At 55.5% G+C, this 28000-nt stretch overlaps 1 protein-coding gene across 8 annotated transcripts in view; it reads left to right on the top strand.

Moving 5' to 3' along the window:
* AFAP1L2 (actin filament associated protein 1 like 2) overlaps positions 1-28000 on the top strand; it is a 108137-nt gene that overhangs the window by 68198 nt on the left and 11939 nt on the right. For 2 of the 8 annotated variants that reach the window (XM_021700216.1, XM_021700210.1), the window contains exons 5-18: positions 4367-4457; positions 9785-9990; positions 10916-11095; positions 13556-13645; positions 14994-15078; positions 15841-15945; positions 17958-18169; positions 20057-20202; positions 21042-21153; positions 21797-22036; positions 22119-22296; positions 22609-22764; positions 24404-24597; positions 24704-25320. In XM_021700216.1, coding sequence (XP_021555891.1) covers positions 4367-4457; positions 9785-9990; positions 10916-11095; positions 13556-13645; positions 14994-15078; positions 15841-15945; positions 17958-18169; positions 20057-20202; positions 21042-21153; positions 21797-22036; positions 22119-22296; positions 22609-22764; positions 24404-24597; positions 24704-24997 — 2289 coding nt within the window. In that variant the 3' untranslated portion in view covers positions 24998-25320. The other 6 variants (XM_044916162.1, XM_021700213.1, XM_021700212.1 and 3 more) reach the window with 6 other exon arrangements.

Genomic DNA, 28000 nt, shown 5'->3' with positions numbered 1-28000 from the left:
ATCTCAGGCTGGGTGAGCCTTGGTGGCCTGAGCCTGAAGCCCTGGTGTCCCCACTATGCTGACGCCCGAGCAGCTAGCCGCCCTGGTGCACACAAACGTGGTCCTCCCCACCATGTGTCTAGAGGTGTGACATTTGTCACTTTTTCATATTAAGAACCAGAGGCTCAGTTAAAAGAGCCGACCAAGGGCCCGCCTCTGGAACGGAGCAGGGCCAAGTTCTGAATGCAGGTTCTTGGTCTCCAGGCCCTTCTGCGGCCTGCCTGCCGGAAGCACTTCTTTGCAGCAGAGTGAAGGTATCTGTTCTGTTCTCCCAGTTGCAGGCTCCCCTCACTTTCAGCCCCAGGACTGGGGAGAGGGTTGTGGCCCCTCCAGGCCAGACCCGTAGCTGCCACGCTAACCAGTGGGTGATGCTATGGTTTTTCTGGTGTGTCTCAGGCGCTGCTGGCTGGGTGTGGGGAGGGGAGGTGGCTGCTCTGAGCTGGAACTTTCCTCTCCGGAATTCAGCATCTGATTCTGATCAGGGCCTTCAGCTCTTGGGCAGCAGAAGCATCGCCACCTACCATAACCCACCTGGGGCAGCAGCTTCTGGGCCACCACCTGCTGCGGGAGGCTCCCACCAGGCCGGGGTCACAGGCACTGAGTGCTGGGTGGTGCTGACTTGCTCTGGAAATCTGCACTTTGCGGACACGGTCGGGGGGCTGGGACCAGGTCCTAGTGAGCATCAGGCCGCCCTTGTCCCGGCGGCTGCTGGGACTCTGGCGCTGGCATTTCCGGCTCCTTTGCGGGTCCCTGCGGCATGGATGCGAAAGCCCCAAGGGCCCTGTGATTGGCAGCCTTCCCCTAGCACCAACTTCTTGTGTTGGCCGTGACTGGGGGGCCACTCGGGGCCCGGAGAGGCTTGTGTTGACCTCTGAGAGAAACCCAGTGCTGGAGTTGAGAGAACTGTCACCCCAAAATAACACCGCCCCAGAGGGACCTTCAGACGTGAGGCAGGTGTTCCTGCGGACGCACTCCAGGCCCCGGAGGGTTCCAACGAGGCAAGCTGACAGTGCCCTCGTCCTTCCTTGTGGGGTTTCTCTGCCGAGAAGGACAAGGGCTGCTGACCTGACTGCAGCCCTTTCTGGGTCCCTCCCAGTCCTGTTTGGGGTGCCCACCCCCACCCTAGGGGACTCCCACTGGCGGCGTGAGGAAGGCGCAGAGAGAGAGTTCTCCCCCTCCGGCATGCACACGCCTGCCCTCCCGCAGGCCTCCTCTGGCCAAGTCCGGGGGCCACAGCCATAACTCTTTAGTCCAAGCCCCCTGAGGGGCAGTGTCAGGGTGGACTGGGAAACAGCTCAGTCTCCTGGCTCTGCAGGAGGAGAATCAAAGCAGGAGGGAGGGAGGGAGCGAGCGGGGCCGTGTGAGCTTGGAGCGACCTTGTAACCTCTCTTCCCGAGACAGAGAAAACCGAGCCCCTTCCCACCCTGACCCCAGAGCCTCAGGGTGCCCTGAAGCTTGTCCACACCTGAGGCCTGGCTCTGGGGCTGCTGAGGGCTGAGACAGAAGCTGGATGTCTGCCTGGGGTCCTCCGAGCCCGTGGCCGGGCCGGGAGGGTGGCCTCTGTCGCAGGCTTAGGATGCCCTGATTCTCTCTCTGGTGGCTTGGGTCCCCTTCTGTCCCCTACCGAGGCAGTGGGGTAGCAGACAATGCGAGAGGCGACCAGGGCTCTGGAGCAACCTCGTGGGCGTGAGCAGTGACTCAGGCAGCTGTGTGCACAGCCAGATGCTGTGGTCCCTGTAGGAAAAGCAGATGTTCGCTGGCATTGTTTCTGCTCCTGGCTCCTGTAGCCATCTCCACCCCAGCTCCCCTTTGAGGCCCGAACATGCGTTGGCGCTGGGCTTAAGTGAGCTGCTCTATGGGGAAAGCGGCTTACTCCACACAAGGACCTTGCCATGGTCAGTCTGGGGAGCTAGGGCTGGCCGGATCTGCTCTCCCCGTCCCGAGAATGTTCCACAGTGCACACTGGGGCAGATTGCTCATAACTGCAGAGATGCCTCAGGTCATCTGGGCTACCGCTCTCGTTCAGCTCTCATGTCTACTCTAAATCAGAATTTGCAAACTGTAGCCCCCTGGCCAAATCCACAGCCACTGCTTTTGTAAATAAAGTTTTATTGGAACAGAGCCATACTTCTCAGTTGTGTATTGTCTATGGATGCTTTTGCTCTGCAGTCCCGGAGTTGAATAGCTGAGATCAGAGACTCTAAATGGCCTGCAGATCCCTTAAGTATGTGTTATTGGCCCTTTGCAGATAAAGTTTGCAGACCTCTGGCAAATCCTGCTGAGCAGGGTGGCTTTCTTCCCTGTCCCTTCTTGTAGATTCTGAGAACCTTCTTTCCAGTTGTGAAGTCACATCTCTTCCGCCTCTTCACTTAGTGTCTCCAACCTGGATCATCACAACGACGATGACAATTAAAATAATGCTCCTTTATTCTTAACCCTGAGCAATTAGCAGTTCTCGCTCCGTGGACTTCGGAGAATAGACCATTATACCTGTGTAATTATGTGACTCTCTTCTGGATTTGGGGGGAATCGTTTTATCCTTTAACTTGACTCAAGCGCTTAGGTTTTGTCCCGGCAGCCTTGAGAGCGGGGACTGTCTTCTTTAATGAGGCTGAGCTTGGGCTTCAGCTTGGGCAACACCAAACGTCTCCTCTGTCTCCTCAGGATACAGCTGTTCTTCCTCTACCAAACATGTATGCAGGTGACCTTTTTCCCTTCACTAATACTTTTATATTTTTTAGGTTAGTAAAAATTCCTATGTATTGAATAATAGTGCTGGGCAGAGTTTAATCCTTACAGTGACCCCATGTGGCAGGTATTTCTACTCTCCCCATTTTGCAGTGGAGGAACTGAGGCTCAGAGAGGTCAAGTAAGTTGCCCAGGGTCACACAGCTTGGATGTGCCAGTGTCAGGATTCAGACCCTAGCCCTGGAGATCGGATTCTGACCACTGCCCTACACCGCCTCTTCATTTATAGGTGTTTTTTTTTTTTTTTATAGTGTCAAGCTTAGGAGACTCTCAGAAAACACTCCCTAGTGCTCTACCCCCAGATAGGACAGTAGGACCCCAGCCCAGGCTGACTGCTCACCCACCATCTCCTGGGCCAAGCCCAGGGGAGCTCTCTCTGTCGTAGATCCCTCAAATAAACTCATTTGCAGAGGCTGGGGTTTCTAGATCTTCCTTTCTCCTGCCAGCAGGGCAAGGAATCCTCCAAGGCCCAGAGGTCCATCTGAGCCCAGGGTCTCTCCGTTGGCTGCCTTCCTTCCATCTCCTCCCCACCCCCACCACTTTCTACTGCTTTCCTTTGAAGCCTCCCAAATGTCCTGCACAAGGACTTTCCAAAACCAGAAGTCAGAATGTATTTCAGATTTTGCCATTTCTGTTTTCTCATTATGAATATTCCCTTAGCCCTCCTTAGGGGTTGCATGACTCAGGGAGACGCCAGAGACTCGTGTGGATGGATCTTTGCACATTTATGACCTGTATATAGTAATACTCATGCACCAGTCAACTTCTTCTGTTCTCCCCTGCTATTACTCCTAAGATTAGTTTCATAGTCTAATGGAGGAATAGAGGATTTCATGCTCCATGCTTCCACATACCTGCATATATTCTTTTTTCTAAATCTCAAATTGTGCACATTAGCTCAGGGTCATCTTTGTGACTCAGCTCAAAGATCGTGTCCTCTAGCTGGTGAATGTTCCTCACACCCTGCGGGTTCCCACAGAACTTTGACCTTATCTAGTAGAACACAACTCAAGATGCACTTGATGGGGAGCCTTGAAGATTCACTACCTAGTTGAATCTTCCCCAGGGCTGACTCCTGGACATCTGGATGTGCCCCTCACAGCTGGGGTGCGGGAGCATCCAGTGTTTGCTGACCGAACGATTGAACTTACTATGCTAAAAATTTAGGATTTAGAACCCTGGTCATCATGTGCATTTCACTACCCCTTGTCATTTTAGAAAGTACATGCTATTTAGAAGCCATTACAGCCTGACCATCTGGACCTTTCGGTGCATTCCACGTCATGTACACAACGCTATTTTGTGTGTGTGGTGGGGGTTTGAACCTCATCTTGCAGATGAGAATGCTGAGACTTGGTGAGGTTAAGCAGCACACCCATGGCCCTCCACTGGAAGCAAACCAATGGACGTGGTGGCCAGTGGGAGCTGTGGCATTCCATGGTCTCCCTCCCGGCCGGCTTGAAGTCCAGCTTGGCTTTTTTTTTTTTTTCTTCTGGGCTCCCCTCCTTCCACCCAAAGGGTTAATTCCAAGTCGTTCCCAGTGAATCCAACTGAAAATGTTTATTTGTTCATACCACAGATTCCAGAACGGAAACAGCTCTCCATCCCAAAGATCGAGTCTCCAGAGGGTTACTATGAAGAGGCTGAGCCGTATGACACATCCCTCAATGGTACATCCGGGGCCAGGGCTGGGGCTCAGATGGGGACCACCACTGCCTGCACAGAAGCCAGTGCTGGACGCAGAGGGTGGCCTGGGCTGCCGTTTCCAGAGAGCGTGGCCTGAATCGAGAACTGGCCATAGAGCCCTGGGCCTCTGCTCTGGTGGGGAGCTGAGCCGTACCGCAGACCCAGGCTGCCTGTAAGGAGGGGCTTGGGATGGTCCACGGTGAGCTGCTTTACTGTGTCTGAGGCTTTCGGTCTTCCCACCCGGATGGTGCTGGATTCAGCACAGAAATGTGTTGGAGGAGAGGTGTGTTGGCCCAGGGGCACTTGGAAGCAAGGGGAATGTGGTCAGGCTGAGCCAGAGCCCTTTCCAGGGTGGCTTTCATTGGACTCCTAGTTAACTGTGCTCACGCTGTATGCCAAGCATGCTTCTAGGAGTCAGGAACTCAGCAGAGCTCGAGAGAGTCCAGAGTCGCAGCCCTTAGACTCTGTGAGGAAAGACAGACAACGAATAAACCTAGGTCATGTCGGGATGAGACGGTGTTAGGAACGAAAACACAGGGCCTGGGTTGGGGTGGGAGAGGGTGTTATTTTAGGTAGGGAGGGGCTCTCTGCTAGCATGACCTTGAGCTGATTCCTGAATGAAGTGGGCAGTGGGGGAGGGCAGAGACCTGCAGGAAGAACGTTCTAGACTGCGCAGCACATGCAGAGCTCCTGAAGCGGGAGGGTGCTTGGCGTGCTTTGGGAGCAGCGAGGAGGCCAGTGGGGCTGGAGCGAGGAGAGAGACAAGAGGTGGGGAGAAAGGAGTCAGCCACAGGCCACAAGAAGGACTTTGGCTTCTCTCTGACAAGACCGTAAGCCATTGGGGGGTTACTTAGTGACTGACCCAACTTTGGCATTCGGTGCTACAGGGGCAGGGCTCACGCTGGACCCCTCTGTCCTCGGCCAGTGGTGCTCAGCCTGGGCTAGTCAGATCAGAAAGGCTCTTGGGGTAGGGATTCGATATAGCGCAGAAAGGCCCCACAAATTCTGGAAGAAAGAGAGTGTTGTGGCCTATGCACCCAGGCAGCTGGACTCTGATCCTCTCACTCTGCCCTCCTCACCTCCATCAGCTTCCTTCCTTGCTAAGTGAAAGGTCTTTGAAAGCATAAAGCAGATTGCAGATGTAAGAGGCAGGGGGCCTCGGTGGTAGGAATGAACTTGGCTGAAGAGGGTGTTGCCTGCTCTGTAAAGAGCAGGACCAGAGATCACAGGGGACCAGTCCCTTGGAGCCACGTTGGATCCTTCTCTTCCTTCACACTTTACCTACTGCCTCCGGTCGCAGGAACTGTGTGGGAGGTGAGGGCCTGTTTGGGTTGAGGTTATTTTTTTCTGAGAGGCTGGCTTTGTGGGCTTGAACCCGCTGAGCGTGTGGGATGTTGCCGAGTCACCGGCGGGGCCGTGATTGCAGACCAAAGCCGAGGGTGCGGCGCTGCTGTCTGGATGCGTCTGGAAGCGTCTGGAAGGTGGAGGCTGTGAGTCACCACGGTGGGTACCTCCGTGCGTCTTAGACCCTGCTCTCCCGGGTGTGGCCCCTGCCAGCCTGGGCCTGCATCCCAGACGCTCCCGGGGGCCTGTTTTGGGGGCAGGCGCTTCATCTCGTCATGAACAAGTGGGCTCGAGCTTCTCGGTGTTTGTCTCGGCCGTGAATTCGTGTTGGTTTTAGCCAGGCCTGGGGCGCCACTGTGAGGACAGACTGCAGCCGGCAAGGTGGGTAGGAAGCCGTCGGCTGCCTTTCGTCTCCTGCCAGGACAAGGACCGAGGACGACCCGAGACTTGGTCCCACGTGCCACCAAGGGAGGGCTTCACCCGCATTATCAGCTGGCCTGCCCCTAGTTCCTGCTTGACGCCCCCAGGGCTGTTTGAGCAGGGAGACGGACAGGTCATGGCAGGCGGAATGGCCGTCGGCCACCAGCGATTTGTAGACTTCCCACAGGAGACCAGTCGCCTGGGTGCTTGTCCTGCTTTCTCAGCGCTGTCCCCGCACTGCTCTCAAGGGTCAGGCCCCTCTCTCCGAGTGAGAGTTTAATCAGCGCCCTGGTGGCCTGTGCAGATGGGAGGGCTGGTCCTGCTTGCATGAGAGGTCGGCCATGAGGTCTCGTGCTGGGGTCATGGCAGCTCCTGGAACAAATAACCCCCCTTGCAGTGTATAGCAACACAACACGAATCTCTGTCTCACGAACAGCGTGGGTATTACTGGTCCAGTAGGGAGTTTAGGCTCCTTCCAGTGTGGGCTCGGCCACCCTGTAAGGCCACAGAATCCTCTGCAGAGAGTGAGCAGAGAACCCCTGTGTGCTTCTTAAAAGTACCAGCCTGAAGTGACTTTTACCCGCATTGTGTTGGCGACGAGTAGTTACATGGTCGTCTCTGGAGGGGAAGGGGCTGGGAAAAGATGTCCTTGATGGGGCTGGGGCCTGTCCTGAGAAGCCCATGCTTCCGGTGGACAGGCAGCCATGTGGCCACATCTGGGTGGCTCTGTGTCTCTCTTTGCACTTGGGTCTGTCCCTCTCTTCATCTTGTCTCTCTCCATCTCGCCTTTCTCTGTGCTTCTGGATCTCACACAGGTCATTCTGGCGGATTTTCCCCCACTGGAGTCCCCAGATGGGTGCAGGTGCCCGAAGGAGTCATTTACGCCACGATCACCTTGGGTACTGCTTGTCCCCAGAGCTGGAATGCCGGTGATTCTGTGCCTGCTGCCGGGCTCTCAGAGCTCGGATGCATGCCCCGAGGGCGGCCTCTGACCTCTTCCCCGCCTTGTGCATGGGTCCTGCATGTGCACGCCGTGTATCACCCTTCCAGAAGGAGAGACCCACTCTGCCTTCCACAGACCCCCCCCAGCGGCATCTGAATGCACGGGCAAAGGACCAGGGCGCTGCACGGTGGTTCTGCCCTGTGTTCCCAAAGACCTCCAGCAGCACACGGTGGGGGGCGGTCCGCCCAGGGACGCAGAAAGGGGATGGAATTTCCTGAGCCTCCTGCCTTTCACTCCTCTTCATCCTGTCACCCCTGGAAGCCACGTGTCTGTCCTGCATTCATGGCCCTGCTATGATCGCTCTTAGAGATAATTGATAAAATGACAATACATTCGCCCAAGCTTCCCCTAAGCTACTCCAGGTAGTCTGAGGTACTGTGATTTGCTGGTTCTTCTCGGCTTCCCCTTAGCGCCCTGGAGGTGGATGGGCAGGTGTTAGAATTCTCCACGGACCAACCCCAGAAGCACAGACAGTGGGGGGATTTGGCCAACTTCTTCCTGCTAGACTCTGTGACCTCCCTCTATTAATTTTTGTTGCAGAAGGAGGCATCCCGATGCCACCTCATCGTTGTTCTTATTTCCCTTATTGTATAGACTATACCATACTGACAGGGAGGACTTTGGTTTTTTAATAAAATGCCCCCGCTCCTATCACCGGATCAGATCAGCTCTCTTGAGTTGGTCCTGTTGCCTCTCGGCACCGATCCTTCCGCACGTGGAATTTTAATTGTGCCTCCTCACTTACCATCGTATTTTTTGAGCTACAGACTAGTGTTCAGAGGTCCCAGGGATGGTGGTTGCGCGGCCTGCTCCGAAGCGGGTGCATCACACTTTCCCCGCTCTCCTGCCGCTGACTGTAAATGGCTCTGGAATGAATATCTTGACGCGTGTAACCTCCCCCCTCCCTTCTCTGGTTTCCTAGGATCGACTCCCAGGACTGGGGTAATTGGGTCAAAGGGTTTGGGTGTTTCTAAGGCTCTGGCAGCAACAGGCTGCCAGAGTGCTTTCTGAGAGGCATGTGTGCATTCCTGTTGCTACCGGCAGCGGGAGAGTTCGGGTCTCCTGTTGGCTACGCCCCTCCTCCCCATCTTTGCTTATTTTGTGGGTGTGAGATTAGGAGCTTGCACAACTTTTCTGTTAAGCTGGGAAGGGGAGCAGTACCACACTGCTGTTAGAGAAAGCTGGTTGTTAGACATAGTAAAACACATTTTCATTGGCCCTGTAGCTGGATAACCGTGGCAGTGGCCTTGTTCTGCTGTTCTGTATTCTAAGTCAAGCGTGGTCTGTCTTCCTAGTGCACCGAGTAGAAGGGGCTTCCGCAGAAGGGAAGGCTAAGGGCCCATGGGCTGACTTTTTTCTGAAGGGGATCGGAGGGGATGTTAGAGGAGGTACATTCACCCTGGCTCCAGAGGACGACAGAACGAGTCTGTAGAAGTTACAGGGAAGTAGATGGTGACCTGACTTCCCAGTCATAGAAGGAAGTAGCCAGTGGCCAGGAGGTAGTGAGCTCCCCATCCAGAGGGAATTCAAGCAGAGGCTGAAGCAGGAGCAAGGTTCCCACAGACAGGATTCCTGTGTTGAGCCAGGGGGGTTGGACCAGAGGTCCTGAGGTTCTCTTTTCTCCATGTTCTGCTTTTTGGGGTTTTACTGATTTACTTTTTTCTTCACCTAGTTTTGCTTGGGCTTGAATAGCAGAATGGGGCCTGGAGAACAGAGCGACTCTCACAGGGTATGGTGGCGGGGGGCGGCAGGGAACAGAAACTGAGGCACGGGGAGTGTGCACAGAACTGAACACGGTTTGTGCTTGGTGAGCTTTGGGATCCTCTTGAACAGAACAAATGCATGGGGTTGGCTGGTTGCCAGAGGTGGAGGAAGCACCGGAGGCGGAAACCAGCACAAGGGGCTGTCGGTGTTGGGAGGTGTGCAGGGGGAGGGAGAGCAAGTGGAGTCTGGGGAGGCTGGAGTGGGTTGGGAAAAGGGCTGTGACCAAGGCGGATAGCCGCCTTCCCCTCAGAGCCATTTCCTGCTGTGGTTTATCCCACCCTAAGAAACTGCAGCCCCTCCTCTGGGGACAAAACCAGGGACAGAGGTGGCCCCACCGTCAGGGGCCTGCCACGTGCCCAGCTTGGGCTCGCACGGCGGCCCTTCCGCTGGCCCCTTAGAATGCCCGGGTGCCAGGCTCCCGCCACTGCTAAATCCCTCAGGTGAGGATACGGAGGCCCCCAGGCGGGACGGTCACCTGTGGGCAGTGTCTTGTCAGAGGTTTCTCTGGAGCCTGGGATGACAGATTTGAGCAGGAAAAGGGAGAGACTCCTGGTTTGGGTGATTTGTGTCTGTGGCCAGGAAGGGCATCCAAGAAGCTTCACTGAGGGGGCTTGGGGGCCGGGCCTGCCCAGGTCTGTGGCTGGTGGCTGTCAGGGTGGTTCAAGGGCACAGAGAGCCGAGGGGGGGTGGATTGTGGCCTGGAGGCCCCTGGCTGCCCTTCCTCCTGGACCAAGGTTCCCCCGCCCAGTGGGGCCCTGACCGCGCGGGTCTTCCTTGCAGAGGACGGAGAGGCTGTGAGCAGCTCCTACGAGTCCTACGATGAAGAGGAAAACAGCAAGGGCAAGTCGGCGCCGTACCAGTGGCCCTCGCCTGAGGCCAGCATCGAGCTGATGCGTGACGCCCGCATCTGTGCCTTCCTGTGGCGTAAGAAGTGGCTGGGGCAGTGGGCCAAGCAGCTCTGCGTCATCAAGGACACCAGGCTCCTGGTCAGTTGGGCTCCTGTGGTGTTCCCGTCTTCTCTTTCTTGGGGCCGGGGGGGAGTCGGGGAGATGGACCCTGATACCAGGCTGTTGGAGCCTTTTCTCTCTGGAGGCTTTCTCTCCTCCCTAACCTGAAATCGTGTGCAGGATGTCTTGTGCAGGGGTGAATGTGCTCCTTCACTAAGAAAGTCTAATGGTTTTCATAGGACTCTGCAAGGGGGCTGGGATCACTACCCCCGGCCCCCAGTCCGGTCGCATAGACGCGGTTTCCGGGGATCTTGCCCCCTGGTCGGAGGGCTCATTCTTCTTCACATGCCAGCCTCTGGCCATTTGGGGCAGAGCCTGCTGCCCGGTCAGGACACCCCTGGCCCCGGTTCTGGCCTCTGCATTCACCTGTTGCAGTGTTGGAATCCGAGGCATTGTCTCAGAAGTCACGGTATTCTGGATCACTGATTAGAAGACAAAACCCATAAAGGAAACGGAAGATATTACTCTGACCACAGCCCTATTTCCTGTTATTCTAAATTACAATTCAGTTTTATGTTCTAACTTGAAGTTCCTTGGAATCGTTATGAGCACGCTTTCTTCCCAGGTCACATCGCGCCCTGCTCTGCGCAGATATTCTCTCTGGGAATCCTGTTCCGCAGCCCTGTGAGGGCCCCCTTTAGACCCGTGACAAACAGGGGCCAAGTATTTTGTCTGGGAGGGGAAGCAGGTCCCCTTCTTTTTTTTTGCTGCAATTCATCTTCCTAACTAAGCAGCTAATGAGCTTGGCCTTCATTCCCTCCGCACCCCTTCCTGAGGGTGGTAAGCGAGAAACACGCACAGCGGGGCCTCGGGGGGTCCTGCTGTGCCGCTGACCCGTCTCTGCAGACCCCGGCCAGGCCTGGTGGCCCTGGCAGAGCGGCACAGCGTTTCTCTTCCCTTCTAGTGCTACAAATCCTCCAAGGACCACAGCCCGCAGCTGGACGTGAACTTGCTGGGCAGCAGCGTCATCCACAAGGAGAAGCAAGTGCGGAAGAAGGAGCACAAGCTGAAGATCACGCCAATGAACGCTGACGTGATCGTGCTAGGCCTGCAGAGCAGAGACCAAGCGGAGCAGTGGCTCAGGGTGAGGGCGGCGCCGGGCTGCCAGGGACACATGCCTGCTCCCCTGCAGGGCTCCCAGGGGCGCCTCAGTTCCGGCGCCCTGGCTTTTTCTAAAAGGGATGACTGTTGTCAAGGGTAAAGGATCTCTAGTCCTTCAACTTCTCCGGGCTCCTGTGTTCTAAGTGGTAGCAGTCAGTCCTCACGAGAGGATCACAGCACCCGGCGCTATGCCTGGACTTGGGCTCTAGCTGAGACTCATGTGCCCTTTGGTTGCTGGAGAGGCATCGCCAGCCTCCTTATTAAAGACGCTAGACGGCAGGGTCGCTGGGAAAGCACTTACCAAGGGCCGTGCGCTTGGAGCAAACAAGCCACCTGACCACACCGGGCGGAGCTGCACAGTGTTAGTATCACCATTTTGTAGGGCTGCTGATTAGAGCTCAGACAGAGGAGGTGACTGATCAAGGTCACCTGACGAGGGAGTGGCAGCATCGGGTTTCAAACCCACGACTGTCTGGCCGCAGTCCTGTTGTCCTACCATCACACATGCAGATAGATGGTCAGGTCTGCCCGCAGGAATGTGGCCCAGCCCCAGGGATGACGGAGCCCGGTGTGCCCCGTGTTAAAGAAAAGCTTGACCAGAAGGTATAAGGTTTGCACCAAGAAGGGGCCCCTGGTTGCCGAGGGAGCTCCAAAGCCAGCAGGGCCCCTGGTGAGGCCGGACAGAGCCAGAGAGGTCCCGTCCTTCCTTGGTTCCTGCTGCCCCCTCCTCCATCACAGCCCTGGATCTGCCCTCTCTCCCCATCCGCCTGTGCATACACACACACATGTACCTGCGTGCACCCACCTGCACACACACTTGCAGACAGACACACAAACACCTGCAGGCATCTGTACGCACACACGTACAAATACTTGTGTGTACACACAGACACTTGCAGGTGCGCGCTCGTGCACACACACACACACACACGATGCTCCTGCTCCCAGTTCCCTGTTCCCAGCCTGTTCCTCTGACTGCTCAGACCCACCTGTCCTTCCTCTGACCCCCAGTCTCCCTCCCCGACTCACATGCCCTCATCCTGAGACCCCTGCTGCTGGTTTCGAGGACAAGAACGCTCTCAGGAGGCCCAGCCTCTCCGCCGGCCCGCACAGAGTCCTCTTCCTCCCTGCTCGGATGAGCACAGAGGCGGGCCTGGCTGTCAGGGTCTGACTCCGAGAAGCTGCACACTCTTGCGGTTCGGTAGGACTGGTGAGCCTGTGTGGTGGGCTCTCACCATCTACACGTATCTGTTTCGTTAAACCTACCTCCCTTCCCTGGCCTCCGTGCCCCAGCTCTACAGGGTGGGACGGGTGGATGGCCATGGGTGGGAAATGCTCAGTATGGGACAAGGACCCCAGAAAAGGAAAGCACGGGCAGGACTCTCCCAGAGAAGACCTCAAGCCTGGATTCCAGGCTTTGCGTGCTTCCCCCGCCTAGGGTGTCCGCGTATCTAGGCCCCAGCTCATGAGGATGGTACCTTCACACATGAGTCCTCACAGCCCCCCCGGCGCACAGGTGTGCCGCATCCTACAGGTGTGGTGACGGGGTCACGCAGCTAGTGGACAGACTTCCCACAGCGCCGTGTTGCGTGTTTGGTCCACCATGTGGACCGAGGTCCCGACCTGGAGTCCATCTAAGAAGTTAGATCTGCTGTATGTTTCCCCATCCCCATAGCCAGTCTTCCTTTGCTTCTTTGGCTTTTCTACATTTGACCTTGTTTCCATAAACTGCTCTAAGCAGAGACTGAAAAAGGAGGGTCTTTGAAAGTACTCTTGCTGAGTCCAAAGGGCTCTGGATGGGCTGTGTGTGTATGTGTGTGTCTGTCTGTCTGCCCGGGGTTGTTACCCTCTGCCTAGTGTGGCCAGAGCTTCCTCTGACCTGGGTGCCAGTGAAAAGGCTCCTTCTGGAGGAGGGTGGGGTGGACCGTGACAGGGAAGTCTGGAGAGCCAGTCTTGGCCCCGGGCAGTTGGCAGGCCTGCTTCCCGAGCAGCGGGAGGCTCTCCACAGCAAGCTCCATGGCCCCCGAAAAGCCGGGGGGGGGGGGGGGGGGGACCTTAGCTGATGCAGTTCTTCATCATACCCACAGCCGAACGGCCATCCCTGCCCAGGATGAGGGCAAGGAGGGGCCTCGCAGAGCTGAGGGCTGCAGCTTTGGCTGTCTTTCGGCTTTGCTGTAAAGCAGCCCCCCCCGCCCCGCCCACCACCAGAACACGTGGGGGTCTGCAGGAGGGGGCCGAAGGGACAAGCCTCCCCCACCCTGCAGCCTACCCAGTCCCAGGCCAGGTGCTGGTGGTGGGAGGGAGAGTCGCTGTTCCTTGGAAAGCGTGCATCCCCCTCTCTCTCACCGCCATCCACTTCCCCTGACCGCGAGGGGCTCCGCTGCGGTGTGGCCGCGAGTCCAGGCCTGAAGGGCCTGCGCGGATGGCTTCTCTCTCCCTTCAGGTCATCCAGGAGGTGAGTGGCCTGCCTTCAGAAGGAGCGTCCGAGGGAAATCAGTACAGCCCAGATGCCCAGCGCCTGAACTGTCAGAAAGTAAGCCTCTGTCCTGCCTGGAAGAGAGTGCAACTCTCTTACCTTCTCTGTGAAAGTTAGAAGTATGAGACTGAGATCTTTGCTTTTGCACTTCAGCCCAGTGAGTAAGAAACGTACAGTGCATGGATAAGGGCCAGTAGCTTCAGGTTGGCAGAAAAACTGATGACGTTGATATTCTCTTGCTTGGGTGCAGGACGCTTTATTGGAACCAAGGTCAGCGTGCCCTCCATTCTTAAGCAGGGAAATTCATGCTATGAGGCTCTTCTTTCGCATTTACTCCTGGTAAAGCTTCGGGGCTGGGAGACTGTCCCATGTTGATTCCAACCAAAGGGTTCTGTTGCTCATTTCCATGGAGCCCTGGGGCCAGGTGCTGGCAGAGGGGAGGGCTGACCCCTCTGGCTTCGCATGCCAGGTCCCAAGTATCTGTAAACAGGCGCCCTGAAGCCTGGGAGTGCACAGAGCAGAGTGTCACTGTGCCTCACCCTGGGCTCCCAGGCCCCGGCAGGGAAGAAGGCAGAGGGTACGTAGATGTCTCAGGTGGGGAGGAGGTGCTCCCTTCTTCGGGAAGTCACAGGTCATCCCTCATGGAGTTCCCTGGCGAGGTATAGCAGTCCTCGAGCCCCCGCCTAAGCCCCGTCCCGTGGGTTGGGAGTCCCTCAGCGTGTTTCTCAGAGGTCTGGACAAAGTTGTTCTTTGAGAGAAGCTTGGCTGGAATGTTCTGAGTGCTTCACATTCTAACAACAGCCACCACACCCTTCTAGAAACTCACAAGTCCCCTAACAGCCCTGCGGATGTAGGCAGGGATATTATCCGTATTTAAACACATGCACAGCAGGGCCCAGAGAGGGTTATAAGTGGGGCACCTGGTCTGGATGGAGGGTGCTCCAGCCAGGGCTCAAATCATGGTCTGACCCTGTGTAGACAAGCTGGCCTTCCTCTGAAGCCTGATGTGTTCATGATGCTGTCAGTTCTTAAAAGCCTTCCTCATGCTCAGGTGGTTCCCAACCTCACGGTCACCTTCAGCTGGGATGTCAATCTAAGGCCACCCCCGGGGCTGGCCACAGGCTGCTCTTACGTCGGGTTGAGTAGGCATCTTGAGAACTTGTGAACTTGGATGTGTGGTGGCCCAAAGAAGAGGGTCGTCTCCGGGATGGGGCAGGGAAAGGGAAGGTGAAGGCAGGTCCCCCAGAGAGCCCGAGGGAAGCCTGGCCGATGTGCCATCAGTGACCCGGACTCTGCGGTGACCCCTAGCCTCCATCCGAAAGCTATCTCTTAGTTTCCTTTATTGCGATCCCTGAGGTAACCATTCCCAGACAAGATCACCCACTTGTCTCCCTCTTTTCTACAGCTAGATACAACGGAGAAGTACCTGTCAGCCTTGGAATATGGAAGCTCCGTAGATGGCCACCCTGAGGTCCCAGAGGCCAAAGAGGGTACGAGCGCTTGTGGCCCTCAGCCTTGGCTTGGGAGGGGGATGGTGTCCCAGGCTGTGAGACGTGGCTGTCTGGCTCAACCCTAATGGGTTGTTAACAGCTGCTTGCAACATGCCTCCAACTTGTAAACTGCTTGGAAATAATACAGCTGATAAACCCAAGAGAAAGGGAGAGATGAGCAAATCGCGGTCAAGTTTTATGAATCGCCAGGGGTAGAATAGTCTCGCATCTCTTCTTGTTTGCTGACCCTAGACCCATTCTCTCTGAGCCAGCACACTCTGTGAAGATTCTCAAGTGCTGACATAGTCTATAAGAGGAGTTGGTGTGGGGCGCTTGGTGGCTCAGTCAGTTGAGCATCCAACTCGATTTTGGCTCAGGTCATGATCTCAGGGTCGTGGGATCGAGCCTCACATTGGGCTCCAGACTCAGTGGGAAATCTGCTTGAGATTTTCCCTCTCCCTCTGCCCTTCCTGTCTCTGCTGTCTCTCTCTCTCTCAAATAAATGTATCTTTTTTAAAAAATAGAAATTATCTTTTTAAAAAATGGAGTTGGTGTCCCCCTCTTGAGTGTGTGTTTCTAGGGATACCTGACCCTGGACTGTGGCTCCTGGTCTGGGGGGCAGACGTGTTTGCACGCGCGTGCATGCATGTGTGCACACGGAGGGGCAGAGGCAGCGGGAACGGGTGTGCTGTCCCCGCTTTTCCTCGCGGCGTGTCAACGGGCTGTGTGCAATGCTGACAGATTTTTCTCTCATCTCGACAGTCAAGAAGAAATCTTCCCCTGGCCTCAAACTGAGCAACCTAATGAATCTGGGCAGGAAGAAATCTACCTCGCTGGAGCCTCCGGACCGGTCCCTCGAGACATCCAGTAAGAACCGGGAAGGCGGCTGGGACAGCGCACGCGGAGGGTTCAGGGCTCGCTTTAAGCATCTCTAGGGCCGGCAGCCCTGCGGCTCCCGTTTCTGTCCCCCTTCCCTGCGGGTGGTTCACTACGCCTCACCGGCCCCGGTCTTGCTGCAGTGCTCGATCCTTTGTGCAAGTGACTGGTCCCCGACTGCTGTCCTCCCCGTGGTCTTTGAACAGTTATGTGCCTTTGATCAGTCTTGAAGGAGCATGGCAAGCAGCGCGAGGGAAGGGGGACCAGGCAGAGGGAGAACACGGTCCTGAGAGCTCACAGCCCAAGCGCCGTGGTGGCTTCCGACCCCGAAGCCACATGCTGTGTCACCGCAGCAGCTGTACGGACTCGGGGCTGGAACCTTTCCTTCCCCGAGGTCAGAGGGGGCTTCCTGGATCTGAGCCCTGAAGGTCGGGCAGGGGCTGAGCGGGCTGAGGTGGCATCCCCCCCCACCCTGGGCAGGAGCTAGGACTCAGAGATGGGGACAGTGAGAACCATTAAGGGGACGACGGAAGCCCACGTTGCTGGTACAGAGGGTGTGTCTGGGTGCCGCTTGGCTCACAGAGGTCATCTCTACTCCCCTCATTCTGTCTTGAGGAAACTGAGGCCTTTCCCAGAAAATACCCGGGGGGAGCCTCTGTCCGGGCCCCCAACCTGGGACTCATGGCTCAGAGCTCTTCCCGGGGCCCGAAGGCTGCTACTGTCCACCTTGAGGCCTTTTCCTCCTCCTCATGGAACCCGTGTCCCAGCCTTGGGCCCCTTTCCCAAGTCCTAGTCCAGTTCTGGTTTTTGAGGCCGGCAGGGTGGGTGGGTGGAATGGGACGTCAGCAGATGGGGCCTCCCTTTGGAGCCCCTTGCTTCTCTGGCCAGGACACCAGGATTGTGACCCAGCTCTGCCGGCCCCTGCCTGCAGCCTCGGGGGGCACACTGGCACAGAGAGCTGGCCTCAGTGAGTCGCTGCGAGATGTGGCTGGATTATTGCTGAAAGCCTCTCCAGCAGAGAAGCGTGCTCCTGTCCCCTGTGGCTGGGGAAGGGTGACAGAGAACATAGTTGCTCTGCTTCCCAAGATTTGGCATCTGTGCTCCCTGCTTTCTTGACCCAGAGTTCTCTTCGGTCCAGAGAACTGTGATGGGCAAGTGGGGTACTTGCCTGGATGAGCCAGAATTCCTAGGGCTTGAGCTTGAATTCTTCTGTGCTACTGTTTGTGTGGCTCTGAGAAACTCATGATCCCCGCTGTATGTTCAGCACTGGGTGGGTGGGAACGTGGCCACGCACTGTGACCTGTCGCATGGCTTCGTACCCTGGGCACTGGAGGGGAAGGTGGCAAGTTCCTGCCCTGGAGAAGCTCAGTATCTGCTGGGGGAGCTGACATGGAAGCAGGTCTCACTGTTCTGGGATCCGGAGGTTCCGAAGGGAGGCCGAGCAGGGCGTGCAGGCCCCAGGGAGGGTCAAGTAAGTCTAGCCGCATTTGGGCGGATGAGAGAGAGCCGGCCAAGGGGAGGAGGGCTTTGCAGGCTGAGGCTGAGTGACCGGGTGATGGAAAGGCCGTGTGTCAGGGACGCTGAGGAAGCTAAGGCTCTAGAGGCCGGGGAGCTGACTGCACCTGCAGTGGGGCGACCCCGGCTGGGGACCTGGCTGCACGTGGCCTAAGTGACCAGGGCGGGGAGGGCTGCTTCCGGCGGGGCATGAGGCGGGGAGCCCCGTCCTGCACACATACCCAGCCAGCCTGCTCTGGCCAGCGACACGACTCCCTCCCCTCGGGCCAGACCTAGTCGGAAACGCAGCAGAGCTCTGCGGTCCACTTTCCAAGGGTCTGGCCACGCACACAGAGGCAGGGCAAAGAAGGTGCTGAGATCCCCAGCCTCCTTGAGGTGAGAGCGCTCCTCGGGCAAAGCGTGACAGGTCTGGGAATGGAGATTCTGGGGAAGATTCCAGGAGATCCAGACGCGGTGACAGCCGTGGACGCCCTTGTCCCCTCCTGCAGGTTACCTGAACGTGCTGGTGAACAGCCAGTGGAAGTCACGCTGGTGCTCCGTCAGGGACAGTCACCTGCATTTCTACCAGGACCGGAACCGGAACAAGGTCGCCCAGCAGCCCCTCAGCCTGGTGGGCTGTGAGGTGGTCCCAGACCCGAGCCCTGACCACCTGTACTCCTTCCGCATCCTCCACCGCGGCGAGGAGCTGGCCAAGCTCGAGGTACTGCCGGCCTGTGAGGGGAGGCCGGGCGCGGGGGTCCGGGCTGTTGGCTGCGCTTCACAGACCGTCATCCTACAATCAGGGAGGCCGTGTAGCCCTGCATTTTTTTTTGAGGTTTTTTTTTTATATATTTTTTTTTTTTACTCTCTTGTGTTTTACTTCTTTGCATTTAAAAAAAAAATTTCCATTCCCTTTCTGACCTCAGAGCGGTTGGGTTGTAGGAAAGGGACAATGAGCTACTTCCTGCACCGAGGGCAGGAGTATTTATAACTCCCTGAGCTGCTTGAAAAACCTTCTGGGGATTCACAGTGGGTTTGATTTGGTTTGTGTATCGCCAGATGGGGCCCGGACATAGAGACCACGATTGTTAGTGCTTATCTGGGGGAAGAATGAGGTTTGTGATACAATGATGTTTCTCCCACTCCCCACCCTCTGTTTGATGTGATGTTACATTTACAAAAATAAGAGGTGACCTAATGCCTTGCACTGAGCAGGGGCAGGCCTGAGCCAGAGTTCCTGACATGCGCGGGGAAGCACCGTCCCTGGTTCACCCCGTTCATCTGGTCCTTTCCCCGCTGGGGGTCTTCCTCCAAATTGTGCTCCAATACTGCCCTCTGGTGGCTCAAAGCTCCGCATCCCAGTTGCTTCCCAGAGGGGAGCCCGGGGACAGGCTTGTGTTCATCCACCCAGCTGTCCTGTTGACAGGTATCTACTCAGTACAGTAATGTGGTGAACAAGACAGGTACGCAGTCATGGGACTTGGATTCTAGTGTGAGACTGAGATGTTATTCAACGAATTACCCAGTGGATGACTTAGTTACAGGTGCTGGAAAGCCGTGGGGTGGGTGCTGTGAACTGTGGAAAAGCCCCATGGGCTGGGGGTGCTGTGCGATGAGGCTGGGAGGGTTGATCCTCAGAGCGAGGGGGCGCCCTGGAGGGTTTCAGGGGACGGCGGCTTGCTCAGCTTGGGATTGCGAGATGCTTCCTCCAGCTGCTGGGCAGGGGAAGGGATGGGAGGGCCACAAGAAGGGCCACGCTGAGACCAGTAAGGAGGCGGTCACAGTTGCCCAGGGCAGAGAGGGTGGTGGCTGGAGCTAAGGGTGCCCACGTAAAGCTGATGGAAACGCCCGCTGTAAAAGGAACAGGAGACAGAGAGCAGCTCGGTGTCGAGCTCCGCTCACAGCTCTTTGTCAAATGCCTCTCTGATGAAGACCACGGAGTAATGATGAGGCAGGACAGCTGAGTGGTGTCAGGCCAGTGAGAAGCTCTCCTTGTGAAAGTAAACCTGGAGTCTTCATAGAATTCCCAATGTTTTCTCATTAAAAAGGCAAGAAAGAGTTGGCATTTTAATAGATACCCAGTGTATGTACTGGATTAGACTGCGTTGTCCCAGCTCCAGCTTCACCGGGATTTCCTTCCTTATTTATCAGAGCCAGCTGACTCGGTGTCAGGTACTTAAGATACCCTTTATCCTAAGACTGGCTTTATTGAAACTGTAGACAAAAATAAATTTGAACTAGGGATCTGGTCTTGTATATATGGATTAGGGTGATAGACTGCCACGTGATAGTTTATAAAATAGAGGCGTCAACCTCAAACGCATGCTCTCCGGGCTCATTAGCCTTCTAGAAATACGTGTCCGTGAATTACATTTGGTACTTGGGACAGACGTTCACAGCATCAGCGAGGGGGCAGCAAGGTATCCCCGGGGGCAGGAGATGTTTGGAGGCACAGGGATGAGACAAGCTAGTGACAGTGAGGGCGCGTGGCCCCCGCCTCTCTCTGAGGCCTGGGCATTGGGCTGGGGGTGCTGCTGGCCTGGCCAGGAGGGTTGGGCACCAGACGGCACACTCCAGCTCTGCTCATGTCCCTCTCGGCCTCCTCCAGGCCAAGTCTTCTGAGGAAATGGGCCACTGGCTAGGCCTCCTGCTCTCTGAGTCAGGCTCCAAGACAGACCCGGAAGAATTCACCTACGACTACGTGGATGCCGACAGGGTCTCCTGCATCGTCAGTGCGGCCAAAACCTCTCTGCTGTGAGTGCTAAGGGGCTCTGCTGCATTGCACCCTCCGATTCCCAGCCACGCTTCGAGATGTAGGCCCAGGCTGGCCTCCCGTGGCCTGTTCCGTCATGCAGGCGGCAGCTGAGAACCCAGGGTCAGCCCAGTTCTACCCGGCAGCGGGAGGCCCCGGGCCCGGGAGCAGCGAGGAGCTGAGCCAGGCCCGGGGGTGGGGGGCGCATAGCACCCTCGTCCTGGTGGACGCTCTCCAACTCCTTACGGCAGAGTTGGTACTTTTCCTGACCATCCGCTTTCCTTACTGCTCCCCTGTGGAGTCCTAGCCCACTCTGGAATATGCAGGGTCCATACTTCTGCTTTCCAGGCAAGCGGACTGGGCTCGGGGAGAAGCGCTCCTGGGTTTGGGTGGTGGGGGGGGGGGGGCTCTCGTGGAAGCTGGCCTAGCTGCCGCAGTGGGATCCGTTTTCCCGTGTGCAGAACCAGGGAGGTGCCTGGGCTGCGCTGCGCAAGTGCATCGTGATGACATGAGAAAGGATTTCGTGGTTGGAAGGAGGTCTTAAAAGGGAGGAATCCGGGCGAGAAGGCAGTAGGATCCGGAGAGGAGGGGTATGGGGCAAGGGAAGTTTGTTTTCCTGGAAGAGAAATTCAGAACTGGGAGTTCCAGTAAGAAGGGCCTGGGAAGAGAGGGAGGAGATAACCCTAAACAAAGTTGAAAATGAGGTCGATGCCAGTGCCCAGGTCTCCCGCACAGCCTGCAGCTCCTGCCGCACCTCTTGTTGTCATGAATCCCTGGAGACTGGTGGCTTTCACCGCCCTGTCCTCATCCGCCTCTCGCTGTGTCTTGCCGGGTCTTCCAGACTGATGCAGAGAAAGTTCTCGGAGCCGAACACTTACATTGACGGCCTGCCCAGACAGGACCACCAGGAGATGCTGTATGACGACGTGGAGACATCGGAGCTGACGGCTGTGGTGAGGACCCAGGCTGGGCAGCGACCTGGGCTGTCCTGTCCTCCCCTCACCAAACCTCGATGCCAGAGATCGGCAGATGGTCCCTAAGACGGGTGGATTCCAAGTCACCTGCAAGGTGCAGGAACCTAGTGCAACAAGGCCATCTTGTGTGCAGTGCACCTGGCTTGGGGACTTGTCTAGCTCAAATAGCTGGTGAACCACCCCGGGCAGGGTGAGGGGTGGGAGGAGTCGGGATCAGGAACAGCAACACCATTAACCTTTGAGGCCCAAACTGGTAGTGAACAATCATAGTGACAGCAGGTTCCACTTACTGGGCACGGAACTGTGTGCCGTGCTGAGGGCTTCTGTGGATTGTCTCATTTAATCCTCACCGCCCCACAGGGACGTGCACTAGTCTCTTCTCTACAGATCAAGACATGAGATTCAGGAAGAGTAAATATTATGTCCTGGGTCTCCCACCTCCTGAATGGCAAAGCCAGGACTTGAACCCTGGCCTTTTAAGTCCAGCTCACTGGAAGCTTCCCCAGGAGGGGGGGCCCCTGTGAACTCCAGCGCAGGGCACGGACAGGAGGCAGGTCTGGCGCCCCCTCCACAGCCCAGCGGGCAGAGGCGAAGGTGAAAGCCACCTGTCTCTTCTCTGCAGGTGGAAACTCCCGAGGAAGCTGCCCCTGTGACAGAGGCCCCAGGCGAGTCCCAGCCCGACCGAGTGTACCTGGACCTCACACCTGTCAAGTCCTTTCTGCACAGCTCCAGTGGTGCACAGGCTCGGGCCCAGTCCCCGCCGCCATCCCACCCGGACCCCCCAGCCGAGACTCTCCCTGCAGACCCGGGCCCTGCCCCAGATGAGCCCCTGGCGGAGTCTCCAGAGAACCCCGAGTTGCAGGTAAGGCCGTCCCCCAGCAGGTAGGCTGGCCCCGCCTTTGCAGTCCCTGGGCCAGCTGAGCCGTGTTTGCTTTCTCCCAAAGCAGATGCCGCGGCAGGAGAGTCCAGAGCCCCAGGAGCCTTCCCCAAGAACCACAACAGTCAAAGTCCAGACTGAACAGCAGAAAGTCTCCTTCCCGTCGAGCTGCCCCGACACTGCGGCCGTCGCCCCGGCTGGGGCCAGCCCACCTGTGAAGGACAGGTTGAGGGTGACCACAGCAGGTGCCTGTGTTAGATAAGAGTTGATGGTTTGGAAATGGCTTTGAGAAGTTAGTCCAGCTCCCTCCCTTTCAGACGCAGGAATAGAGGTGAAGAGAGGTGAAGAGACTTGCCCAAGGTCACACAGCAGAGAAAGTGTGGGCCCAGTTTCCTTGTCTGTCCCTGCCAGGCTGGCCTGGTGTTCACCTCAACCCACTGCCAGAGCCTTGGGGGGTGGCGGGGGGGGGGGGGGGGGGGGGGGGGGAGGAGACACGTTGGGACGGCCCTTGTGTCCCAGCCTGGCTGACCTGGGGCTTCTCCTCTCTGGGTCCATAGAGATCAAACTTGGCAAGAATAGGACAGAAGCCGAGGTAAAGCGGTACACAGAGGAGAAAGAGAGGCTGGAGAAGAAGAAGGAAGAAATCCGGGGGCACCTGGCTCAACTCCGGAAAGAGAAACGGGAGCTCAGAGAGACCGTGTTAAAATGCACAGGTGAGGGGCCTCCCAGGTAGAGAGGGGCAGGCAGGGGGGTGGGCTCTCCGCAGGAAGAATCCGGATCTGTGCACCTGCCTGCGGCCCATTAGCCTTCGCCCCGTCCATCTGTGGTGCAGGTGGGTGCTCCCCCGCCCTGTCCAGCATCCCCAGTCTTCATTTCGTTAAAGTGAACAAAAATTTAAGACACTTGCAAAGAAATCAGAGTCCGTGTAGCTGATTTTCCAGATGCTTCCCCCATCACTCAGCAGCCATCTCCTAGAAGAAACTTGCCTTTTAGGGGACCCTCTGAAGCACTTACCTCATTTTCATAGAGTCCATCTCAGTGCTTACTTAATATGTAAATTACAGAGTTGCACCCACAAGTGCAAGTGGTGGAAGCAGGTTTGGGGACAACCCCAGCTGATTCCTTGGAAGCTTCGAACATGATTGTGCTCCCATGACCTTCCTCCGCCAGTCACCCACTTTCTTTGTCCTAGAGCAGCTTTAGTGAGCTACAGGTCACAGCCCGTACAACCGCCCCATTTACGGTGTACAACGCCGTGGTTTTTAGTCTTCCCCGGTTTGTGCCATCAGCACCAGACACCCTCAGAACATCTCGCCGCCCATCCTTGTTCGCGGTCACTCCCCATTCCCCCCACCCTCCGATCCCTAGGCAACCGCTAATCTGCTTCCTGACGGGGGCTCGGTTTCCTTTCGGCCTGGCCGAGACTGCAGAGCTGGGACATGTGCTCACGAGCATGACCAGAGGCTCATCCCCGACAGTCCTTGCAAACCTGGAGCGTGAGCTGGGCAGAGAGGCAGGGCAGGGAGCCCCGGCCCTTTCTCTCCCATGTGGATTCTCTGGGCAGGAGAAGAGAAAACATCCACTACAGTTTATTCTCCTGGCAAAGCGGCCTGAAGATCCTAAGCTAATAAGGCCACAGAGCAAAAGAAAGTAATTCTCGAAGCACAGATACTGACCACTGATCTAGGACTCCACTTCCAAAACCATCAATAACATCTTCTCAGCTTGTTCTCCATAAATTTTTCTTAAACATCGGCCCCTGTGCCTGCTTGTCCTCAGACAGGGGTGACAGGTGACTGCTCACCCTTGGTTTGGAAAGAAGGCATACGTCATCTTAGTGGCTGTCGGCCCAGAACTCACTGCCAGGGGAAACCATGGTGCCATGTGGCTTCGCTGGAGAGTCCTGAGCCATCCTCTCCTGGTGCTCGAGTACCAACCTGAGCACTCCGGGGGGAGAATGAAACAGGACTGAGGAAGTGCCAGGGCTGAGGACCACCGCTCCCCATCGGCTTAGGGGACCCCGGAGTGCCAGAAGGATTGAGGGGACTGTGTGGGGCAGGTAGAAACAGCACAGCCATCCGCCAGGGGTCATTAGTAAAGCTGCTCTCTCCCTGGGGGTCTGCTGCAACAATAGCAGGTATCAAAACAACTGAGAGCCCCGAAGAACCTACCAGAAGGTTCAATACCTAGACCCATGCCATCTGGTGAAGGCAGAGCTCTCTTCCCCCAGAGCACTCTCCAGCCTTTGCAGGATGCAGACGTCGGAGCCTGCTCTGAGTGTGGCGAGCCCGAGTTGTGGTCCACACCCGCCGGGGGTGCCATTCCCTGCAGCCAGCTTAATTCCCTTTGCAGACAAGGGAGTCCTGGCCAGCCTGGAGCAGAGGCTGAAGGAAATCGACGAGGAGTGCAGGGTGGAGGAGAGAAGGCGTGTGGACCTCGAGCTCAACATGGTGGAGGTGAAGGACAACCTGAAGAAGGCGGAGGCCGGGCCCGTGACGCTGGGCACCACGGTGGACACCACCCACCTGGAGAACGTGAGCCCCCGGGTGAGTGGCGGGAGTCGCCTGCAGGGCCGCCCGGAGCGGGGCTGGGGGGAGCGGGTCACACGTCCTGCCCTTGGCTCAGGCCTCGCTCTCCTCTTAACCGCTACAGCCCAAAGCTGCCGCCCCCACCCCTGCCCCAGACTGTACGCCGGTCAACTCCGCAACAGCGCTCAAGAACAGGCCTCTTTCGGTCATGGTCACGGGCAAAGGCACCGTCCTCCAGAAAGCGAAGGTAAGCGGTCACGCCCAGCCTCCTTCAGGGCCACCAGGGGACAGCGAAGGGGGGGCCCCTCCTCTGCCCCGGGGTAGCACTCCCCGGCTTCAGGCACTGGCTCTGAGGGGGCTCTGCTCTCACGCAGGCGCTCGGGCTGCGCTCCGCCTTTGGCTCAGTCTCTGGCTCTGACCAACCAGAAAGGCGCGAGCGCTGGGTTCAAGCGTTCTGACCAGTCAGCCTGAGGACACTTGATCCTGCAACTGTCCGCCACTCGATTATGCGTAGGTTCCAGGGCGATCGCCTCAGTTCAGAGACAGGCTGGCCAGTTTTCCAGTCAAAAAGTCAGTGATTCTAAAGGCCTTCTGAAAGAAACAGATTCAGAGAGGTGATAGGATTGGCCTAAAGCCCCCCAGCCAACTGGTGGTGAAGGCTTGGTAAGGTGTAAACGAGGACAGAGGCCGTTACTGGGCTCCTCCCTGAGGCTAGATGAAAAGTGCTCTTAATCTTTTACTCGTCTGCACAGTAAAGAACATGCCTAGGGCAGCCTTTGCTTGTGGCAAACTCTGCTCCCGATTCCTGTCCTGCCTGCCCTGCTGGACAGATTCTGAGTGACTGACCGTTCAGTCCACACGAGCCTGAGTTACTGCTCCCTCACTTCCGTGGCCGACACTGCACATCACCCCAGTGAGCTCTGCTCTGCCACAGCCTCAAAACCTTCTTGGCAGGTGCCCCACATCGTAAATAGCCACGGTGGAAACGTAACCGCCATCTCTATTCCGAAATGCTTCTATGCTTCAGAAAACCATTTCTCCTGACCTTGTTCTGTGTAGATGGAGGTTGCTACAGAGGATAACTAACTCTCTTCTTGGGGGGTGGGGGGCGGTGCTGGTATTTGAATGGCACTCTAGGAATGGGAGAAGAAAGGAACAAGTTAGGAAACAAGCTTCATCTAAAGACTCTCCTGCCATCACGGACCTTGGTGACAATCCTGCTTCATTAAAGTCTTCGTTAAAGCAGCAACTCTGTGAAAAGGTGAGTCTGCTCAGAAGCAGAAGGAAGGACTCTGGTACTCTGGGTGGAGAGCGCAGGCAAAGAGGAGGCTCGGTCTGTTTTCAGAGCCAAAGGAAATAATACAACAAAGGGAAGGCTTCTCTGGAGACCTAATTGCTACTGGATGGAAACAAGACATTGCTGTATTTAGGGGTATTCTGTGTTTCTTCTTTGAAGTTTTTATCAACTGCTTTATCAAGCTTTTTAAGTAGTGAAAAGCATCTGATGGTGGGACTTTGGTGGAAAAGAAATCAAGGTAGCAGGACCCTGTTCTTCTGGTCGTGTGGCTTTGGTGAGCAAGGAGACCTCAACTCCTGACTGTCATCTCTCACCCACGTGTCGACTTCCCTCTAACATTAGCAGGTCCGAATCAGTCTTCCGTGGTTTCCACCTGTGTGAAGCCATCATGACATGCTTTTTGAGAAACAGGTAACAGGGGAGAATATTTGGGACCAAGCTGAGGTGCCGTCCCCACTAAGTTAAGGACTTCTTTTCAGCCTAAAGCAGGCTTGAATCCATTGCTTTTAAATAAAATTTTAAATGATGCTGTATTATATAGAAAAAAAATGTTTAAAATCCTGTAATTTAGAACAGCGAAAAGTGTCTTTTTCAGATTTAAAAGTATCTTTTTGAGGTCCGACTTTTTACATTACCGTAGGAGGAAAGATATACCCAGTGTTTACAGATGCAGTCCTGTGGCCAGGCCATTTTTAGGGGAAAAGTTCAAGTTCTGCTTAATGTCCAGGCCCCTTCCAAGAAAAACATGGTGAATTCTGGTTCGGGTTGATGCTCTCCTCCTCCTACAATTGGCAGTGCTGTTCTTTGTGTCTTCTCTTCTGATACGGTGTTTTGTTTTTTTTTTAATACCGATTGAAACATTTCATCTGTCGTTCCCGTCTTGTTTCTGGGGATTGTCAATCAATCAGCATTCTCTAACACTGGTTCCTGAGAACTAAAGGTCTTTTGATTTCTGTTGTCTTCCTAATCCCAGGGCATTTATTTCCTTTGTCATATACACTTGGTGTCCTTTACCAAGTGAATTAGACTTTTTTTTTTTTTTAATAAAACTTTACTTGTATTTTGGGGTTTTCTTGTAGTTCATGGAATGGCTTGGGGCGGTGCCTGTAGACGTCTACCTTAAGGGGGAAACATCTTGGTTATTTACACACTGAAGTTCAAAATATGTGTAGTAAAAACTAGTAGAACTGCAAGGTGCGATCCTAGCAGACTTTAAGCCCCCTCAACTCAAGCAGCGGAGGTAAGGCTGGAAGAGGGTTTTCCCAGGATAACACAAAGGAACACCTGTGATCGGTTTCTGCAGATAAGTGGCTGGAAACCCGTACTCCTAGAAGTGAAACAAACACACTCCTAAATAATTCTTGGGGAAAAGAAACGTACCAATACTCGGAAGGTTGCCTAAGGAGTAACTAAGCAAGTTCCATGCATGAATGTCTTTATTTAAAAAAGGACAAAATCTGGCTCACTGAAATGACTAATACGATAAAGAGACAACCTAAGGCAAAATTAAATAGGAGAACTGAAAAAAAAAGGCCTTTAGTTTGAAGAATATATATTTTCCATTTTATAAAGTTAGCATAGTTCTGGTACCAAATATCCAACACAAATCACAGAAGAAAAACCAAATCTCATTTTTTGGACAAAGATGAAAAAACCTTAATATTGGCAAGTGAAATTCAATAGTGTTTAAAGAATCGTGCATCATGACCAGATCACGTTTATCCAAAAAGCAAAGGTGATTCAACAACTGAAAATATGCTAATGGGCCATTTATGATATGAACAGATTAAATGTGAAAATCATCTCCACACTTCTAATAAAGTATTCCTAACCTGATAAAGTAATCCACAGAAAATAACATAGAATGATGGAGGATCCTTTCAGGTCCAGAAACAGATACCACTACTTTTTAAAACATTATCCCAGAGGTCCTAGAAAATGCAAACTGACAAGAAAAAGCACTTGTATAAACATCAAAAGGAAGAGATGAGTCTGATTATTTATAAGTATCTTACGATACTTGTGCTTTTTCTTGTCAGTTTCTTTTAAAAGAAAGGCATTCCCTCTGCTGCTACTGGGGCGCGGAGAGGTTTGAACTATTCAGTGGGACCTTCCATAGAAAAG

The sequence above is a fragment of the Neomonachus schauinslandi genome, chromosome 6 (genome assembly GCF_002201575.2).
Source record: "Neomonachus schauinslandi chromosome 6, ASM220157v2, whole genome shotgun sequence".
NCBI lineage: Eukaryota > Metazoa > Chordata > Mammalia > Carnivora > Phocidae > Neomonachus > Neomonachus schauinslandi.
The sequence above is the reverse complement of the archived record's forward strand: the minus strand, read 5'-3'. Positions and strand labels throughout refer to the sequence as shown.